Raw genomic sequence first — 19330 nt, forward strand, 5'->3', positions numbered from 1 at the left:
CTCTGGGGCAATGCCTGGGTGCAGCAGGTACTCCCTAAACATTTGCTGAGTGAACAGTCCCTTACCTAGTCCTGCAAGCCTGGCTGGTGACTCAGACCTGGGGTGGTGGCAGGCTGCAGGGACCTGAAACTGCCGGGCCCTTGCCACTACTGTGGCCTGGCTGTCCAGCATCTCCTTTGATTCTGAAAGTTACTGGGAACCTTAAAAATGGTCTGTGGGGAGGTAATTCATAGGGTTATATTAGCCAGATTTCTATTAGCTTGAAAGTTAAGAGCCCCAACAAAACCATTATTCCAAATGACTATGTCTGAAACCTTCATAAATATTTTAAATGGCTGCATCCTATCTCATGGATTGGAAATACCAGTTTATGTAACCAATCCCCTATGGCAGCAGTTTAGCGTCTCCTAATCTATATTGTAAGCAGCAGTTTTCTGTGACTGTAAAAACCACTGCTGTACTTTTTCTGTACCCAGAGTCATTTTCGAGGATGGCTTCTCAGAATTGCAACTACCGAGGCAGACACAGCATGAACATTTTGTTTTGTTTTGAGATGGAGTCTCGCTCTGTCACCCAGGCTGGAGTACAATCATATAATCTTGACTAACTGCAACCTCCGCCTTCTGGGTTTAAGCAATTCTTCTGCCTCAGCTTCCTGAGTAGTTGGGACCACAGGTGCATACCACCACATCCAGCTACTTTTTGTATTTTTAGTAGAGATGGGGTTTCACCACATTGGCCAGGCTGGTTTTGAACTCCTGACCTTGTGATCCGCCTGCCTCAGCCTCCCAAAGTGCTGGGATTACAGGCATGAGCCACTATGCCCAGCCCACAGCATGAACATTTTAAGGAGCTTGATAACTTCTGCCAAATTTCTTCCCACAAAAAACTCATACAGCAGCCAGCCACTCATACTGAAGTCAGCACTGAGCACTGCTAAGTGCCGTGCATCTCACAGGCTGAGCCACTCACTTCTGTTCTCGGTTAAGTTCTTGGATCACGGGACATAATGTGCATTCTTAGCAAGACTTCACAGAGTCTCTGGGGTTTTCCTCCCTTACTGTGCTTTCTATGGCATGGCTGCAAACACTGTTTCCTGTGTGTCACAGATATCTTCCCCTTTTTATTATTGCAATCTAGCTTTTTGAGTCCATCGTGGTATGTTTCCTTGCTGTGGACCCCTGAAGGCTGTTCTTCTCTGCCCTTTGAGGAACTCTGGCTTCTCCCAGGCTGCCCTGCTCCCTGCTCCCAGCAAAGTAGAGCAGGAAGAGTTCTCAGGTGAGAGGGTTCACTCACCCTTTTGGTCCAGGCTCCGTCATCTGGTCCCCTTTCACAGTGTGACATGGCAGAGGACACCATTCTTACAATAAAAAAGGGAAAACCAAGCTCTATGCCGAAGAGAAACCAAATAGGACATGGAGCAGACAGACTTCGGGGGCAAATCTATGGGTTCTACATGAAGCACGAGAAGCACCCCGCAGCTAAGACAGCACAGTCATCCGGTCCAGCTCCCCTCCATCAGCTGCAGAGATGCCTGTGAGTCCCAGGGGACAGGCTGCATTCTTGGGGTGATGCTTGCTGTAATTGATTATCTATCACCAGATAATAGAAGCTCCTCTGAGGCTACTCCCACCCAACAGTCTCCAATAAGAGAGCGGCTAAATCTATGACTCAGTAAGCATTTCTTTAAAAACAAAACAAGAAAAGCAAAGCATATGATGTTCCTTGTGGGGGAAAAAAGAAGCAAGCAGCTAAATTACAAAAGAAAACCAACTCCAAACTTCTGCCAGCAGATCCCAGGTTATGTCAAAAACAAAGGCTGTTTCCATTCTAGCAAAATACTTTATTTTTATAATGATAAAACAAAGAAAGTAAAGATTTCTTTTTGGTGTATACCAGAGTTAAGGGCAGTAGAAGAATATGGGGATTAATAGGACTTTTATGCACTTTCGATGACAATAAAAAGTTAACAATACCAACCGTTTTCCATAAAACTTATCATTGCTCCCCCAAACACATATATAAAGGATCATAGTTTAAAAATCTATAAAAGTAAAAAATATACAGTTGGAAGCTCTAGCGCTTATTCCATCTTTCATATAAAATTGTAAACATTTATTTACACAAAGCAAATGTGTATAACAAAAGTCTGAGCACCCTTTTCTTCTGAGTTGTGGCTCCTGGAAGACAGGGCTGTGCACAGAAGCAAAGTCATCTCCTCCCCTGACTCCCAAAAACCAGATTCATAAATAAAGCCATGGGCAGCTCCCTGGGGTGACCCCAAGAATCACATTTTATTGCTATGACACTGCAGCAAGTGAGGAGCCCACTGTGTCGCTGGCCCCAGGACTAAGGCAGAGTGCAGGGCTGGCAAGCCTTGGGGGACAGGGGTGGGAGATGTGACAGCAGCCAGAGGGGGTCAGGAGAGGAACAAGGATCCATAACCAGCCTTCAGCCGATTTTTGGGAGAAAAGCCACTGACGTAACCCTCTTCCCCTTCAGACTGGGGAACTCACACAGAGAGTGTAATCTTCACTGGCTTTATGATTCGCCACTTCTTTGAGAGCTAAACTGAATACATGGGAAAGGTAGGGAAGGTATTTTAAGGAGAAATGGCCCACATACCACCTGGGGTGGCAAATGGCTCTTAGAGAAGATCTGAGGGTCCAAGTACCCCCAGTGAAAAAGGCACTGCTGGTGCAAAATAACTACCAATATGTGTACAACCTCTTGTCCCCTCAACGTGACTCAGGCTGGTTGCGTGAATGTTTTCCTTGGCTCAGTTCTTCACATAGAATACATACTCCTGAATGATCCATTTAGAGACTCCAGGGAAATAAAAATGGGGTTGCAGTTTCTCCATAGAACACTCGGCATCTAAGCCAATTTCCAGCATTCTCTTTTCTTTCTTTCTTTTTTTTTTTTTTGAGACTGAGTTTTGCTCTGGTTACCCAGGCTGGAGCGCAATGGTACAATCTCGGCTCACCGCAACCTCCGCCTCCTGAGTTCAGGCAATTCTCCCGCCTCAGCCTCCTGAGTAGCTTGGATTACAGGCACATGCCAACATGCCCAGCTAATTTTTAGTAGAGACGGGGTTTCACCATGTTGACCAGGATGGTCTCGATCTCTTGACCCCGAGATCTACCCACCTTGGCCTCCCAAAGTGCTGGGATTATAGGCGTGAGCCACTGCACCCGGCCCAGCATTCTCTTTTCTTTCCACCATTCTGTGTAAAAGGGTCTCACCCTATGCTTACCACTTCGCTTTCATTATGGGGAAGTGTTTCCTCCATCTTTGTTTTCCAACAACAGCTCACATGTCATATTCTATTTTGCAGACCCTCAGCTTAGTCAAGTTCACTTGAATCTTTAGAAAGGATGTCTTAGTGTTATAAAGCAATCTCTTTAAAAAGTGCAAGTCATCTGACATGGGAGTGGCAGAAGCTGTCAAACAAAGTGGAGTTGCTTCCTGTGGGCCGGCCTGCGGCCTCCTTTCTCAAAACCTTTATGCTAGGGTTCCCTTAGGAATTCTAAGACTCTTGCTTTCCCCCTCCAATGTAGCAAATAATTGTTTTCCATTTAGGGTGCAGAGAGGAAGGAGAGGCACGGTTAAAGGAAAGACATTTGTGCACAACTACACAGTGACCAGGCTCCCACCACGGGCAGCATACATGTTCAGAGAGACTGCAGAAGGCGGGAAGCAGAACACTCCAGGACACTGCCTCTCCACCCCCCACATGTAGCCTGGGGTCCTGCTGCCAGGACATGTGAGGAAGGGAGTCCTGGGGTCCTTGGGAGGGAGGAGGAGCTGCTAGGAAGATCCTAGTTGTGTCACCAGACCTGCTATCACATGTCTTCTGTCCCTTTTTGGCATACACAGTCAACAGCCTGCACTCAGGGAAATAATTTTCCAGTGGCCTCCTTCTCCCCTGAAAGCTGACAAAGAGCAGAAACAAAAAAGGCTCTTAATCAAAGGGAAACCCTAGGTTTCCAATGCCACTTAATTGATTTAAACCATCACCTATCCTAATCTGTTTAAAAACCTGTAAAAAATTTTAAAAATCTTTTCTATGCTACAAATTGCAAATAATTCTGCTATATAAAGTTTCAACAAAGACTTGTCCCCAGCACTGGGGTAAGTGGAGAAATCTTGGATAAAAATCACTATGATGGCACAGAGTTTTAAAAGTACGATATTGTGAGTTTTCACTGTTGTTACTGTTGGTTTTTTGGTCACTTGGATAGAAAACCACCTTTAGAACCCTATTCTGCTGTCCCAACACCAGGTACTGATGCCAGCAGATGGGCTGGGGCCAGCCCAATGGACTGCAACTGCTGGCCTGAGGGCTGTGCAGCCACAGACCTTGCCCAGGGCCAGGCCTCACCTGGAGCTTGGACTCTACCTGCCCAGCACCCCAGGCCATGGGGTTTTGGTCCAAAGTAGTTGCTCTGTCTTTGAATCTGAGAATAAAAATATACGATGAATAAACACTAAAAACACTACAAATCCCTCCATTACTGAGAGCCTAACAGGTCGTCCAAATCATTCATCCACTCCTCTGAAGTCCTGTTCTTCAGCAGGGAGTCGATCAGGTCAGTGTGTCCAGCGACACTAGAGAGCCCACTGCCACCTGGCTGCCCGCTGTAGGCAAAAGGCAGTTCCTGGCCCGCGGTCCGCACAGGGTAGGCCTGGGTGCAGTGTAGCCCCGCTCGGCTGCCCATCTGTGAGGCGGGGCTCTGGCTAAAGGCCCCTAGCTCAGGCCCTGCTGGGCTCAGGCCAGGCAAGCCCTGCTGAGGAGCTGCTGGGGGTGGTGCTGGGGCAGGGGCGCTGGTCCTCTGCTGTGCACTCACTGGGGGCAGCAAGGACCCCACTGCAGCTGCTGAGCTCATGGGAGCCATGGGCCTATTGGGCACTGCCTGGGAGAACTGCGGGCTAGATATTTTCAGGTGGGGCTGCTGCAGGTGGAAACTGGAGGTTGCAGTGAAGGGACTCACGTTGCTGTTCCCTGGTGTCTGGCCACTCAGGTTCGGCATTCCCTGATGCTGCCAGGAGGAATTTTGGCCTCCCATGGCTGGTGACACCCTTGGGACTGGTGGCTTGGTTAAACCAGAGTTCAAGGTCCCCTTATTGTGCTGCTGGGAGAGGCCAGAGGTTCCCAGAGAGTTCTGCCCATAGGCAGCAGAGACGGAGGTGTTCTGGCCCACGCTGGTCTGCCGTGGAATGTGGGCATGTCCATTGGTGGCCTGTGGCGGGGGCTGGGCAACTATCTGGGTTATGCCAGATGCCATGCCATAGAGACTGCTCTGAGGCATGTTTTGGGAGCCAGTGAACTGAGCCACACCCCGGTCCTGTTGGCCCGAGTTTGAGGGGAGAGAGGAAACTGAAGCATGTCCAGGGCCCATTGGCATCAGATTTCCAGCCTGAGGGAACACTCGAGGACAGCTGGAGTTGGACGGACCCAAGTTGTTCATGCCGGGCACGGCAGCAGAGGACCCTACAAGACAGAGAAGAGTCTGGCAGTCAAGAGTTGACCACCACTGGGTCCCTGTGAGACCCGAGTTGCAGCACCAGAAGTCTCACGGTCACAGCACGCTGGGTAGAGGGCCCCAGGGGCGGCAGGGGCAGAAAGCCTCCCATGGAATGGAGGCCTGGTCTCTGCAACAATGATAGGGTTCAGAAAGGCACAGAGGAGGGGCAAATCCCCAGGGGAGGGAAAGCCAGTAGGCTGCTTCATTTAACTTTCAAGCACCCACCATATTTCTGCTCTGTGGGGGCCCTGTGGTAGGCACTGGGGACTCTGAGGTGGACCCAACACAAGATCTGCCTCTGGGAGGCAAAGTTAGTACAGGGCACGATGGGGCGTGATGGGGCACACCTAGCAAGCAGGCTGCAGGGTACAGGCCAGAAGCCCTGACATCTGGGAAGCCTTGGGGAAGGATTCAGAGAGATGGTGATGAATCCACTGGGTTTAAAGGCGTGGAAGTTTAGCAATTTAACAGTTTGGGGAAAAGAGCATTCTAGGCAAGAGTGTGCAAAGGCAGAGTCAGAAAAAGGCATCTATGTGGGGAACTTTTAGAGACAGGCCATGGCCAGGGTATGGAGACAGTGGCCAGGTGGTTTAGAGATAAAATGAAAGAGCTGGTCCTGGCCAGATAGGGAAGAGCTGTGGATGGTGTGTGATGAACGGGGTTGTAAGGCCTAACAATGGCTGGACTGAGAGTGCTACTGAGACCATGCTGGAGAGAGGCTTTTCAGTCATGGAGATGAGGGAGGGCAGACCATGTGGGAACAGGGGATAGAGGCACAGGACTGTGTGACATGTCACCAGATAATATAACATCTTATGGCACACTGTTTGTACCATGAAATGATAAGATGGCCAAGGGAGGAGTTGCCACAGGAAATTACCAGATTTTCACTGAGTACCCACTCTGTGGCAAGTGCTGTGCTGGAGAGACAGCAGAGGATGAGACACAAAGTGCCCTTGTGCTCAGGGAACTGCTGTGTAGGCCTCCGGGCTTAAGCAGTGGACACATGGCAACACCATTAATTGAAATAGGTTTTGTGGGTAGGAAAATCATTGATCAGGGACTGGCCACAACTCAGTACTTTGTTCTTCCTCCTCTCTACTAGTAACTACATAGTAAAAACAGGGGCCAGGTGCAGTGGCTCACGCCTGTAATCCCAGCACTTTGGGAGGCTGAGGCCGGTGGATCATGAGGTCAGATGTTTGAGACCAGCATGGCCAACACAGCAAACCCCTGTCTCTAAAAAATATAAAAACTAGCTGGGTGTAGTGACGGGCATCTGTAATCCTAGTTACTCGGGAGGCTGAGGCCGGGGAATCGCGTGAACCTAGTAGGTGGAGGTTGCAATGAGTAGAGATTGTACCACTGCACTCCAGTCTGGGCTACAGAGCAAGACTCCGTCTCAGCCAACAACAAAAATTGGGGTGAGGAAAAGAGGAGAGCTGAAACAGTCTACTTCATTCCCATCAATAATCCGCAAAATGTCAGATGGGTTTGAAGGCAGGAAACATGGGTCAGGCCCAGGCTTCTGAGATGCCTACAGATTTCATCTGCAGGTAGCACACACATAAACTTCACCTAGTCTCCTCCAGGACACACAGCTGTGGTCACTCTCTCTGGGACCCTTTATAGTAAGGTCCCAAATAAGGAAAAACAGGTTTCTTTCTTTCTTTCTTTTTTTTTTTTTTAAAGACAGTCTCACTCTGTTGCCAGGCTGGAAGCACAGTGGTGTGATCTTGGCTCACTGCAACCTCTGACTCCCTGATTCAAGCGATTCTCTTGTCTCAGCCCCCGAGTAGCTGGGATTACAGGCACGCATCAGCATGCCCAGCTAATTTTTGTATTTTTAGTAGAGATGGGGTTTCACCATATTGGCCAGGCTGGGCTCGAACTCCTGACCTCATGATCTGCCCGTTTCAGCCTCCCAAAGGCGTGAGCCACCACGCCCACCCCAGGAAAAACAGAGGTTTCTTTATTTTTTTTTTTTGAGATGGAGTTTCACTCTTGTTACCCAGGCTGGAGTGCAATGGCATGTCTCAGCTCACCGCAACCTCCACCTCCTGGGTTCAGGCAGTTCTCCTGCCTCAGCCTCCTGAGTAGCTGGGATTATAGGCAGGCGCCACCAGCCCAGCTAATTTTTTGTATTTTTAGTAGAGACGGGGTTTCACCATGTTGACCAGGATGGTCTCGATCTCTTGACCTCGTGATCCACCCGCCTCGGCCTCCCAAAGTGCTGGGATTACAGGCTTGAGCCACCATGCCCAGCAAAAACAGAGGTTTCTAAGATGTTCTGAGAGGAGCTAGGGAGGTGGGGCAGACCAGAGCCTACTGTGTCTATCCCCTGAAATCTCTGTGCATTTCTGGAGGGATGGCCTATGAAGTTCCCTGGCACATCTCTGAGGCGACAGCGACTCAAGTGTGCTTTCTACCCTTTTCTGGCCAACTGTCTACTAGTGATGCTGCCCTCTGTGATTCTCAAGTAAGCGGGCAGGAGGAGAGAAAGAAGCAAAAGGCCACACAAGTGCACTAAGTCCTTATCTGGAAGATAGGAGAGTCATTTTTTGAAGACACATAAGGCAGAAGCAAAGAACTTTCTTAAGAATTACAGAAGCCATTTCCTGTTGATAAGATGTCCTCCAACCAGAAATGATTTTGCTTCAGAAAACCGTACAGCCAGGGACCCAGCAAAGGTAGTTCTAGTGGTTTGCCTTTATGCCCTCTTCTCCTGATGCCGTGGAATAACTAGAAAACCAGGCCCCTTAGGCAAACAGAGGTGTATATGATGAAGTCAATGCAAGCAGCTTGATGAAGTCAAGGCACAGAGCTGCACAGACAGCAGGGATTCAACCAGCACCAGGCAGTGGCCTCCCCTGCCCCTGCTCCTCATGAAGACACCCCCTACCTGTGAACTGTCCAACCTGCTGTGGGAAGCTGCCTTGTGTCGGGTCTTGGTACTGGGGTGGTGGGCGGGTCAGATGGCGCTGAAACTGTTGCTTCTCCTAGAAAATGCCAAGAACAACAAAACAACAAAACGAACATGAAACAAAATTGGAAACAAAGAGAGTGAGGAAGGTCAGAGAAAAGTAACTTATGAAACAGATCTAGGGAGCAATGGCTTTTTTAAAAGGTACGTATATCAGTTTTTAAAAAATGGAGGGCAAATCACATTTGAAAATGCAAATCACAGCCACAGTGAGATCCCTCTAGGATGGCGAGAATCAAAGTCAGATGATAACAAGTGGTTGGTAAGGATGTAGAGAAATCAGCACCCTCATACACTGACTGGTGGGAATGTAAAATGAGATAGCATGTGGGAAAGTCTGACAGTTCTTCCAAAGCTTAAACATAAAAATTATCATGTGATGCAGCAATTCCACTCTCAAGTATCTACCCAATAAAAATGAAAACAGATGTCTGTAAGAAAACTTGTACATGAATGTTTACAGCAGCATTACTCATAACAGCCCAAACAAGAAACCCAAATGTTTATTAACAGATGAATGAATAAAATGTAGCATATTCATACAATGGAATATTATTTAATTACCAAGAGGAATAAATTGCTGTTACACAGTATATGATTGAATATGACATAACATAAATATAAACATAAATAAATATAAAATGTCCAGAATAGACAAAGTTACAGAGACGGAAAGCAGACCAGTGGCTGCCAGGAGCTGGAGAGGCTTGGTGGATGGGAGAAGGGCTGCTCATAGATATGGGATTTGTTTTGGGGGAATGAAAATGTTCGGGGCCGGGCACAGTGGCTCACGCCTGTAATCCCAGCATTTTGGGAGGCCGAGGCGGGTGGATCATGAGGTCAAGAGATCGAGACCATCCTGGTCAACATGGTGAAACCCCGTCTCTACTAAAAATACAAAAAAAATTAGCTGGGCACCGTGGCGTGTGCCTGTAATCCCAGCTACTCAGGAGGCTGTCAGGAGAATTGCCTGAACCCAGGAGGCGGAGGTTGTGGTGAGCCGAGATCGCGCCATTGCACTCTAGCCTGGGTAACAAGAGCGAAACTCCGTCTCAAAAAAAAAAAAAAAAAAAAAGACTGAATTGTTCACTTAAGCAAATAAAATATATGTTGTTGGAATTACATTTCAATAAAGCTGCTTTTTTTAAAGGCAGAACTAAGGCAATGATTATCCTCAATGAATTTCACTCTCTAGAGCCGGTTCTTATGATTTAAAAATGTAATTTAAGGCTGGGCATGGTGGCTCACATCTGTAACCCAGCACTTTGGGAGGTTGAGATGGGTGGATCACTTGAGGTCAGGAGTTTAAGACCAGCTTGGGCAACATGGTGGAACCCTGTCTCTACTAAAAATACAAAAATTATCTGGGCATGGTGGTGCATGCCTGTAACACCAGCTACTTGGGAGGCTGAGGCCAGAGAACTGCATGAACCCAGGAGGCAGAGGTTGCAGTGAGCCGGGATTGCACCACTGCACTCCAGCCTGGGTGACAGAGTGAGACTCTGTCTCAAAAAAAAAAAAAAAAAAAGATGTAATTTAAAATCCTGAGAACTCTCACTTATAACCCTTCGTAGTGCTTGCACACTACACTTGGTAACCATGAGAGTGAACTGTGTGTCCCTCAGAGACAACTTCACTTCCCTCTTCACGTTCTGGCTTATAACAGGCTCTGCAGTGGCAGCAAAGCTGGCCCCATAGTGAACTGACAGACAGGTAGGCTCAGTGGCTTGGAAGCTGCCGACCAGAAACATGGGAAAATGTCCCTTCCACAAATAGTTTTAGCCCCAGAGTCTGCCTTCATTAGTCTCCACTAAGTGACACAAAGGAGCTTCTGACATAGACTACCCCTATCTGAGAAATACCACATTCCTGGAAAGAGGTGTTTTTTTTTTTTTTTTTTTGAGACGGAGTTTTGCTCTTGTTACCCAGGCTGGAGTACAATGGCACGATCTCGGCTCACTGCAACCTCCGCCTCCTGGGTTCAGGCTATTCTCCTGCCTCAGCCTCCTGAGTAAGCTGGGATTACAGGCACATGCCACCATGCTCAGCTAATTTTTTGTATTTTTAGTAGAGATGGTGTTTCACCATGTTGACCAGGATGGTCTCGATCTCTTGACCTCGTGATCCACCTGCCTCGGCCTCCCAAAGTGCTGGGATTACAGGCTTGAGCCACCGCGCCCGGCCTGGAAAGAGGTTTTTAAAAGGCAAAGCGCTCTTAACAACAGGCATGCAAGTCAGTGCAAATCCACATGCACAAACAGAAAGTGTGACTGCAGCAGTGACTCAGGGTGCAGGCAAAGGTGGGGAGCTGTGGTTTCCTTCTACCTTTCTTTTTTACCTGTTCTGCCAGAAGGTGCTGTTGCCTTTGAAGGAACTGCTGTTGCTGTAAATGCTTTTGCTGCTGCTCCCTTTGTTTCTGCTGGTCCAAAAGCAACTGATGCTGCTTCATTACAGCAGCCTGTTGCTGGCTGCTGAGATAGGGGGAGCTGTTGTGGGAGGTGGCCACAGACACGGCAGGCGGCTGGGTCCCAACACTGGCAGCCTGGGCTGGCACAGGGACACTGGAAGGGTTTTGCTCCTGTCAACACAGATAAGGGACTGTGAAGTCTCTAAGCTTGGATCAGACCAAATAAGCTCCAACCAGTGAGTCTCATTCAAGGTTCACTCTCTTGAAGCCAAGTCTCTGCTTCCCTTTTGACCTCCAACAACAACCATCCCACAGGGTTCGGCCAAAGACCAAAAGTGATGACATCTGAGCATACAGGCACTGAACAATGAACAATTACTACACATGTGTTAGTTTTGCTCCCAGTGATTCATCAGTGACAAAGGAATGGTCTTACATTAAGCATATACATAAGCTCTTATATTTGCACACAACAGTTCTAGTCAGCAATCAAGGCTTACAAATGCTCGAGTATCAGGACATCTGAGTGCAGAGGGGGCCAACAGGGGAAGAATACTTTGAAGGGGGCTTTGGTCAATGGAGACCACTCAGTCCCATGTGCATAAACTTTGGATTTGGGGCTATCCTTGAATGTCCCGAAACAGTACATCTGTACAAGCATTTTACTGGGAAGAGACTGCTTAGCTTTTGTCAAATAGCCATCCTCAAAAAATACTAAGTATCATGAGAACTTCAACAGATATTCTCTGCCAATATAAAGACCAAAAGTGAGTCATGTCAAAGGCTACCACAGTATTATCTCATCATTACTGACATTTTGAAGAAAAGGGGAAAACTTAGAAAAGGCAAGCAATCATTATTTAAACCAGTTCAACTTGTTGAGCTCCTTTCTCGTCCTTATTCATTCTAAGATTCTGTAGTATAATTTTTTCACTCTAGTCACCAGAAGCTTAAGAGTTACTGAGAGTGCTTCGTAAAGTGCAAAGTACTGCCCAAATGATAAGTACCCTCACTGTGCAGCTGAGTCTTTCTTCAGGCAGTGTTTAATGGTGTGAGACATCTTATTGGCTGAAATAAGTGGAATTATCAATACTGGAAGATGCCTAAACTGCTTTGGCTATTAGAAATAACCACGCTGCAATGGCACACATGTTAAGGAAAAAATAAAAAATAAAAAGAAATAACCATGCAATGAATATCTTGGATATAACTTTTTCTTTTATTTTGGATTATTTCTTTAAATCAATTTGTAGGGTGTATAGTGTGTCAATGCATAGGAACACTTCACAGCTTGTGAAAAATACTAATGTCAAACGACTTCCCAAAATCACTGAGCTCATTTACACACACTCATCAATACAGGAATGTGTCTATTTCCTCATGATATTACCAGCACCGGGCTTTTTAATTTGTAAAAATTTAGCAGGTACTACAAATACACAACGGTGTTCTCACTGCAGGCTTACCTGCAGTACTGGAAAACAGGAGACAACCCAAAGGGCCATTTTCTACCCCATGGAGCCATTTGATGCTACTAGGCTTTAGAACCATGATGAAGTAACCATAGAGCTGAGCTGTGCTGGGAAGCAGCATGTGCCTAAAATGTTATAAACTTACCAAAAAGTAGGAGATTTTGAACATGGAGATCTGAAAGGTGGTAAAAATAAAAAAGCCAAGCTTCTAAGAAGCACATTAAATGTAATCTTTATCTGCAAAGCACAGGCACAAATTACTTAATTTAAATCCTATGGCATGAAAGAGGCACTGGAGTAAATGCAGGTGATTCCTCAATCCTTTGTGTAGACAAAAATCAAGTTATGCTAGGGAACTTATTTTATAAATTTCCACTCCCAAGAGAAGCAAAAGATGACAGCAACTATCCTCCCTCTTCCCACAACTACCTGGGACCCGACTAATATCCAAGTAGCCAGTAACCTCACTGGTATGTGTAGCAGAGGAACAGAAAGCGAAGGCTCATTCTTACCTGGCCAGATGGAACCAGTGATCGGAAAGTCACATTTCCTGGCTTTGGCTTCATCAGAAACAAAGAGTTCTGCTCGTGACCCAGATGGGACAGCTGCTGGGGAAGATAAGCCATCAGGGCTGGCTTGCTCTGGCCAGACCCCGGGCTGCCTTGCCCACAGTCTGCTTTGTAATGAGAAAGGGGTTTTGTATTGCCGTAGTCCAGCACGGACCCTGGGTTATTCATGGAGTTCTGATTCAAGTTACTCGGTGGCTGGTGATTCAGCAGGCTCACATGGCTGGGCTGGAGGTAGGGGCCTCCGGGCTGAGGGGAACTCTTATTCACACTAGGCATCATGAGCAGTTTGGAGTTAGTGAAGTCTTGCTTGTAGCTAGAAGGGCTGGCAGGCTTCTCCATGGGGTAAGGGACATCTAAGGAACTGTGGGAGGGCCCTGTCTGCTGCCACGTGGACATCTGGCCTGGGGCTGCTGCGGGGGTGGCCTGCTGTGGGTTCTGGAGCATCTGCTCACGTTTCTGCTTGGCAGCGATCTGCTGGAGCTGGTGGGCAGAGGACAGCTCTGAGGCCCCTCCTGGACCCTGACTGGGCAATACCACACTTGCAAGGGCTCTTTGTGCATTCTGGGCCTGGGCTGATGCCGGCATCAGGTTTGGACTGGGACTGTCCGCCCCGGGCTGACCAGAGGTGTGGAATAAGGTTTGGGAGCCCCCGAGGCTGGGGGAATCTGTGTTCACAGGGGCAGAGGAAGGCCCCAGAAAGGTCTGCCCTGCAGACCCGGCCCTCACTTGGGGAGAGCCTAACTGTTCTTGCTCAAAGGCTGCTGGAGAGAATTCTGTCTTAATATTAATGTCCTGTGCCAAGGGGGTATGTGTGGCAGAACCAGAAGACTCTAAGTCCTTCTTCTCCTCAAAGTCCTCATTAAACAGGTCCTTCATGTCTTCATCCGGCACCGATCTGTTCAGCTCCTCGATGAGCTCCTTCCACTCCTGCTCGTTAAGGTTGAGGTCTGGCATGAGGTTGCTTTGTGATATGGAGCCAACAGTCCCAGTGATCATGCAAGGCAGGTCGTCGACAGGCTCCTGCTTCAGTTCTTTATTCAGGCTCAGAGGAAATGACTCACTGGGGTTACTGCCTCCATTCAAGTGGAGGCTTGAGTCAGCCAGACACTTTTTGTTGAGAGAGTCTAGCCCTAGAGAGTGCTTCCCAGTAGACTGCAGGGCGTCTGCTCCAGAAGGCTTGTCAGGCTGACCAAGGGGGGAGGCTGGAGGCAGTCCATTGGAAGAGACGGCAACTCCCAGAGGGGTCTCCCAGCGAGTCTTCTTATGCCCAGGAAAGAGGTCCCCATAGCCATTCTGTTGATCGCCATTCTGAGGGGAAGTGGTGCTGTCAAGATTTCTCTTCACTGTATCATGAAGATGCTAAAAAACATTGAAAAGTATGACTTAGATACATATGAATTTGCTCTGCTTATGACAGTAACAAGCCAAGGGCTGATGTCCCTGCAATGCTCGCCAGTGGGTTCTGCTTGCACAGTTTACACTCCCACTTCTAGGGCCACACGTGCATTTTCCCTGACAGTCCTGTACCTGGCCAGTCAGAAGTGTCTAGCTCAGCTGTGGGAAAGTAACACATCAGTGCAAAAGCCTTTGTAGGACACAGGCATAAGGCTGCCCACAGTCATCTCCATTTGGAGGTTTGCCCAAGAATGGAGCCAACAAAAAAAGGCCAGAGGGTATACATACATTTTTTAGGGCAACATCAGAGCCCTGAATCTAGTCGTACCTGAGACCGCCCATCCCCTAGGGCTTTCTACTTATGCAGGCCATAATAAATCCCTTTTTGTATTTAAGTTGGTTTAACTTGGGTTTCTGCTGCTGTCAACTGGAGGAGCCCCGAAGAGCACAGTCTCTCTCAGGTCTTGGTGGGTGCTGCCCACAGGTACCACATCTCCACCTGGCTGTGCAGGCCAGGCCCATGCCCATTCTTGGGCCCACCTCTTCTCCCCAGGCCAGGCTGCTTTCTCACTTACCCTGCAGGCTTCTGCTGTTCTGCTGTTGTCCCACTTTCCTCCTCATCAACTTCACTCCCCTGCTCCCCCTCTCCACTCTCACAAACCTTACCACTTCTTTTTTTGTTTTAGATGGAGTCTTGCTCTGTCACCCAGCCTGCAGTGCAGTGGCATGATCTTGGCTCAATGCAACCTCCGCCTCCCAGGTTCAATCAATTCTCATGCCTCAGCCTCCCAAGTAGCTGGGATTACAGATGTGTACCACCACGCCCGGCTAATTTTTGGTAGGGAAAGGGTTTCACCATGTTGGCCAGGCTGGTCATAAACTCCTAGCCTCAGATGATCCACTGGATTCTGCCTCTCAAAATGCTGGGATTACATGCTGAGTCCCATGCCCCTCACTACTTCTTATCAGGATTCACTTGAACAGAATCATGTCTGTTCTGACACTGTGATTCTGCTTCCCATTTCCTCCTCAATGGATTAATGCCACTGCACTTAGTAAGATTCTGCCTTGTGCCAGACAAGTGCTATGGGGAACATAAAGACAAACAAGGCAGCTTCTCCGCTCGTGAGCTTTCAGGACATGGGACATACAGAGACATGGATATGGGCTGAGAGCACCGTACAGTAAGTATTCTGGGAGTTCAAGGGCAGCGAATTCATGATGAGAACAGGCCAGAAGGGATCATGAGGGAACAGAAGGTGGAATCTTTCTACTACTTCCCCAGCTGCATGTGCTGCAGTCAGGACTCAACTCCACTGCCCAGAGGAGGTGCCTATGCTCAGCCTCTGAACACACGCTGCTCCTTTCCTGTGTTTACTTTATTACTGTTTTTGTCCTTTGTCCCCCACCCCTAGTACCATCCCTGCTTCCCCCAAACCCTAAGCATCTATGGCATGTTATTTGAAAATGTTCCAAGTGACAGCCCTCATTATCATTATTATCTATTTTTTGAGACATAGTCTCTCTCTGTCGCCCAGGCTGGAGTACAGTGGCATGATCTCGGCTCACTGCAACGTCTGTCTCCTGGGTTCAAGCGATTCTTCTGCCTCAGCCTCCCGAGTAGCTGGGACTACAGGCACGTGCCACCACACCCGGCTAATTTTTTGTATTTGTAGTGGAGACAGGGTTTCACTGTGTAAGCCAGGATGGTCTCGATCTCCTGACCTCATGATCTGCCCATCTTGGCCTCCCAAAGTACTGGGATTACAGGTGTGAGCCACCGCGTCCAGCCAACAGCCCTCATTATTATCTTTAGACAGAGTTCAGAGGAGACAGGGAACCCCCTGTGCTAGCTTCTCTGACTGCAGAGAAGGGCCACCTGGCTTTCCGTATCAGCCCTAGGAGCTCAGGTAAAGTATCCTGGTCTGGGTGTCCCACCTGGGGCAACTCCACAGGCATCAGTTCCTTTTTTTTTTTTTTTTTTTTTTTAAAGAGGGAGCGAAAACAGGAATGTAGCTTTATTCTAAAAATGAGTAATAATGGCTGATCAATATTTTGTGTATTTAAGGTGGAGAATGTATATTTTCTGTGTTTAAAATGGAGAGCTCTATAAATATTTATTGAGTTTACTTGTTCTGGATCTGAGTTCAAGTCCTGGATATCCTTATTAATTTTCTGTCTCGTTGAGTCTAAATCTCTTTATGGGTCTTATGTATCTGGGTGTTAGGATCGTTAGCTCTTATTGTTGCATTGATCCTTTTACCACTATTTTCTTTGTTGTTTTGAAATCTAATGAGAGAATTGCAACTCCTACTTTTTATTTATTTATTTTTGATCTCCATTTGGCTGATAAATCTTTCTCCATCCCTTTGGTTTAAGTCTTTGTGTATCTTTGGATGTGAAATGGGTCTGGATGTAGCATATCGTTAGGTTTTGGCTGTATCTTTTGATTGGGGGATTTAGTCAACTTAAATTTAGGATTATTGCCATTTGATGTTAACTGGCTATTTTATCCATTCGTTGATGTAAATTCTTCTTTATGTTGATGGTCTTTACTTTTTGGTATATTTTTAGAAAGGCTAACACTGGTTGTTTCTTTCTATGTGTAATGCTTCTTTCAGAAGCTCTTGTAAAGTCGGCCTGGTGGTAAGAAAATTTCTGAGTACTTGCTTGTTCATAAAAGATTTTATTTTTCCTTCAATTGTGAAGCTTAGTTTGGCAGGATATGAAATTCTGGGCTGAAAGTTCTGTTCTTTAAGGATGTTGAATATCAGCCCCCACTCTCTTCTGGCTTTCTGCTGAGTAAGGGTTTCTGCTGAGAGATCTGCTGTAAGTCTAATAGGCTTCCCTTTGTGGGTAACCTGACCTTTCTCTCTGGCTGCCCTTAGTATTTTCTCCTTCGTTTCAACCCTGGTGAATCTAACGATTATGTGCCTTGGGGTTGCCCTTCTTGAGGAATATCTTTGTGGTGTTCTCTGTATTACCTGGGGTTGAATATTGTGCTGCTTTGCTAGATTTGGAAAGTTTTCCTGAATAATATCCTGAAGAGTATTTTCCAGCTTGGATTCATTCTCTTCGTCATATTCAGGTACACCTATCAAATGTAAATTAGGTCTTTTCACATAGTCCCATATTTCTTGGAGACTTTGCTCATTCCTTTTTATCCTTTTTTCTCTAATCTTGTCTTCTTGTTTTATTTCATTAAGTAGGTCTTTGACTTCTGATATCCTTTCTTCTGCTTGATCAATTCGGCTATTCAGACTTGTGCATATTTCGCTAGGTTTTTGTGTTGTGTTTTTCAACTCCGTTAGTTCATTTATATTCCTCTCTATATTGTCTATTCTTGTTAGCATTTCGTTAAACCTTTTTTCAAAGTTCTTAGTTTCTTTACATTGGGTTAGAACAAGTTCTTTTAACTCCCAGAAGTTTCTTATCATCCACCTTCTGAAGTCTACTTCTGTTAATGGCACACAGTCCTTTTCCATCAGGGCTTGTTCTGTTGCTGATGAGGAACTGTAATCCCCTGTAGAGGGAGAGAGGTTCTGATTTTGGGTATTCTCAGCCTCTTTAGGCTGGTTTCTTCCCTTTGTTATAAATTTATCCATCTGTCGTCTTTACAATTACCACCTTTCTAGTTGGGCTTCTGAGTGGACGCCGAGTTTATTGATTCCCAGCGCTGGAATCCGAGCAACCCACTGTGCTGGCCAAAACAGTGGCATTAAGACTGATGGTGCTCTTCTGCCTGGGAATCTCCTCCCGTTTACTCTGCACGAAGAGCTGCTGCGCAGGCGCCGGCAAAACCGCTGCGCAGGCCACAAGAGTCGCACTGTCGACCCGTGGGGCCCCTCCACTGGGAATCTTCTGGTCCATGAGTGACGAAAATTCGTCTGAAAGAGTGGCGTCCTCTCGTTCTCTGCGCTTTCACTGGGAGCTACAATCCCGAACTGTTAGCAATCAGCCATCTTGGATCTCTTTTTTTGCCTTTTCACCTGGGGCAACTCCACAGGCATCAGTTCTTAACAGCAGACTACCCACTGGATACGAGGGAGGACCATTTTCTCAACCTCTAAGCCCCAATTCTAATGTCTTTGTTCCTTCTTTCTCTCCACATCAAAATTTGCTTATTTCTTAACTGTTAAAGCTGACTACACAGTGCTCTATAAATCTAGCCAAGTCAGTATTAAAAAAAAATCCATATATGGGTAACTAAGTCGGTCTGAAAAAAGAAAAGTCACCGGAATGCCTAACAAATGGAACTGTAGGGCACAGGTAAGCAACAATCCTAGGACTCAGGAACTCCGCCCCACAGTTGCAGGACATTTGCTTTACTTTCATGCAGGTTCTTCTGCTTTCTACTGCCATCTAGGGGTAGAAGGGAATCACGCACCTAAAATGGATCTTTTAAAAAATCCATTATTTGAAAAGTTTTCCTTTGTGGAAGGTAAATTCATACTCATTTAAATGGTCAGAGGAAATAAAAATGAGTTGCTAACCAGTACCAGCCACTCCAAAAATGTACCAAAAAAAAAAAAAAGTTGCTAAAATTTCCTTGATTTTCATATTTTCTACCATTTTCTTTTGTTCCACAGTGCCAGGTCTGGGCTATCTGCAAACCTGGGAGCTCAGTTTTCCATTTTCCTTAAGGGAAAAAGAAAGAAATCTAAAGGGTCAAGGCACTTGATGAGTCAGCTGGTTGTCCCAGAATAGAAACAATCTTTCTTTGCCCTAACAATTACAAAAGCTACCACTCCCTCATTCAATATTCACATGCAAACGGCTACAGAGAAGTTCCAAAGTAACTACTTAATTTTGCAATATCTATTACTTTTAACCAAAGGAAACACTGGACCATTTTCTCAACTACTCACAAAATTTAACTGGAATAATGTAGGCGGAGATAGGAATGTGGTGGTCCCTGCAGATTTTTAAGCCCTAAGCATTCGCAGGAGGGTCTGATAGCAGGGCGAAGATAAGTA

At 46.8% G+C, this 19330-nt stretch overlaps 1 protein-coding gene across 1 annotated transcript in view; it reads right to left on the reverse strand.

Moving 5' to 3' along the window:
* Positions 1-1822: 1822 nt before the first annotated feature.
* Positions 1823-19330, reverse strand: part of MAML1 (mastermind like transcriptional coactivator 1) — a 45658-nt gene continuing 28150 nt past the window's right edge. The window contains exons 2-5 of the mRNA XM_002744469.6: positions 12903-14318; positions 10850-11089; positions 8431-8527; positions 1823-5494 (exon numbers count right to left, since the gene is read on the reverse strand). Coding sequence (XP_002744515.3) covers positions 4515-5494; positions 8431-8527; positions 10850-11089; positions 12903-14318 — 2733 coding nt within the window. The 3' untranslated portion in view covers positions 1823-4514. The remainder of the gene's footprint in view (positions 5495-8430; positions 8528-10849; positions 11090-12902; positions 14319-19330) is intronic.

The sequence above is a fragment of the Callithrix jacchus genome, chromosome 2, assembly GCF_049354715.1.
Source record: "Callithrix jacchus isolate 240 chromosome 2, calJac240_pri, whole genome shotgun sequence".
Lineage (NCBI taxonomy): Eukaryota > Metazoa > Chordata > Mammalia > Primates > Cebidae > Callithrix > Callithrix jacchus.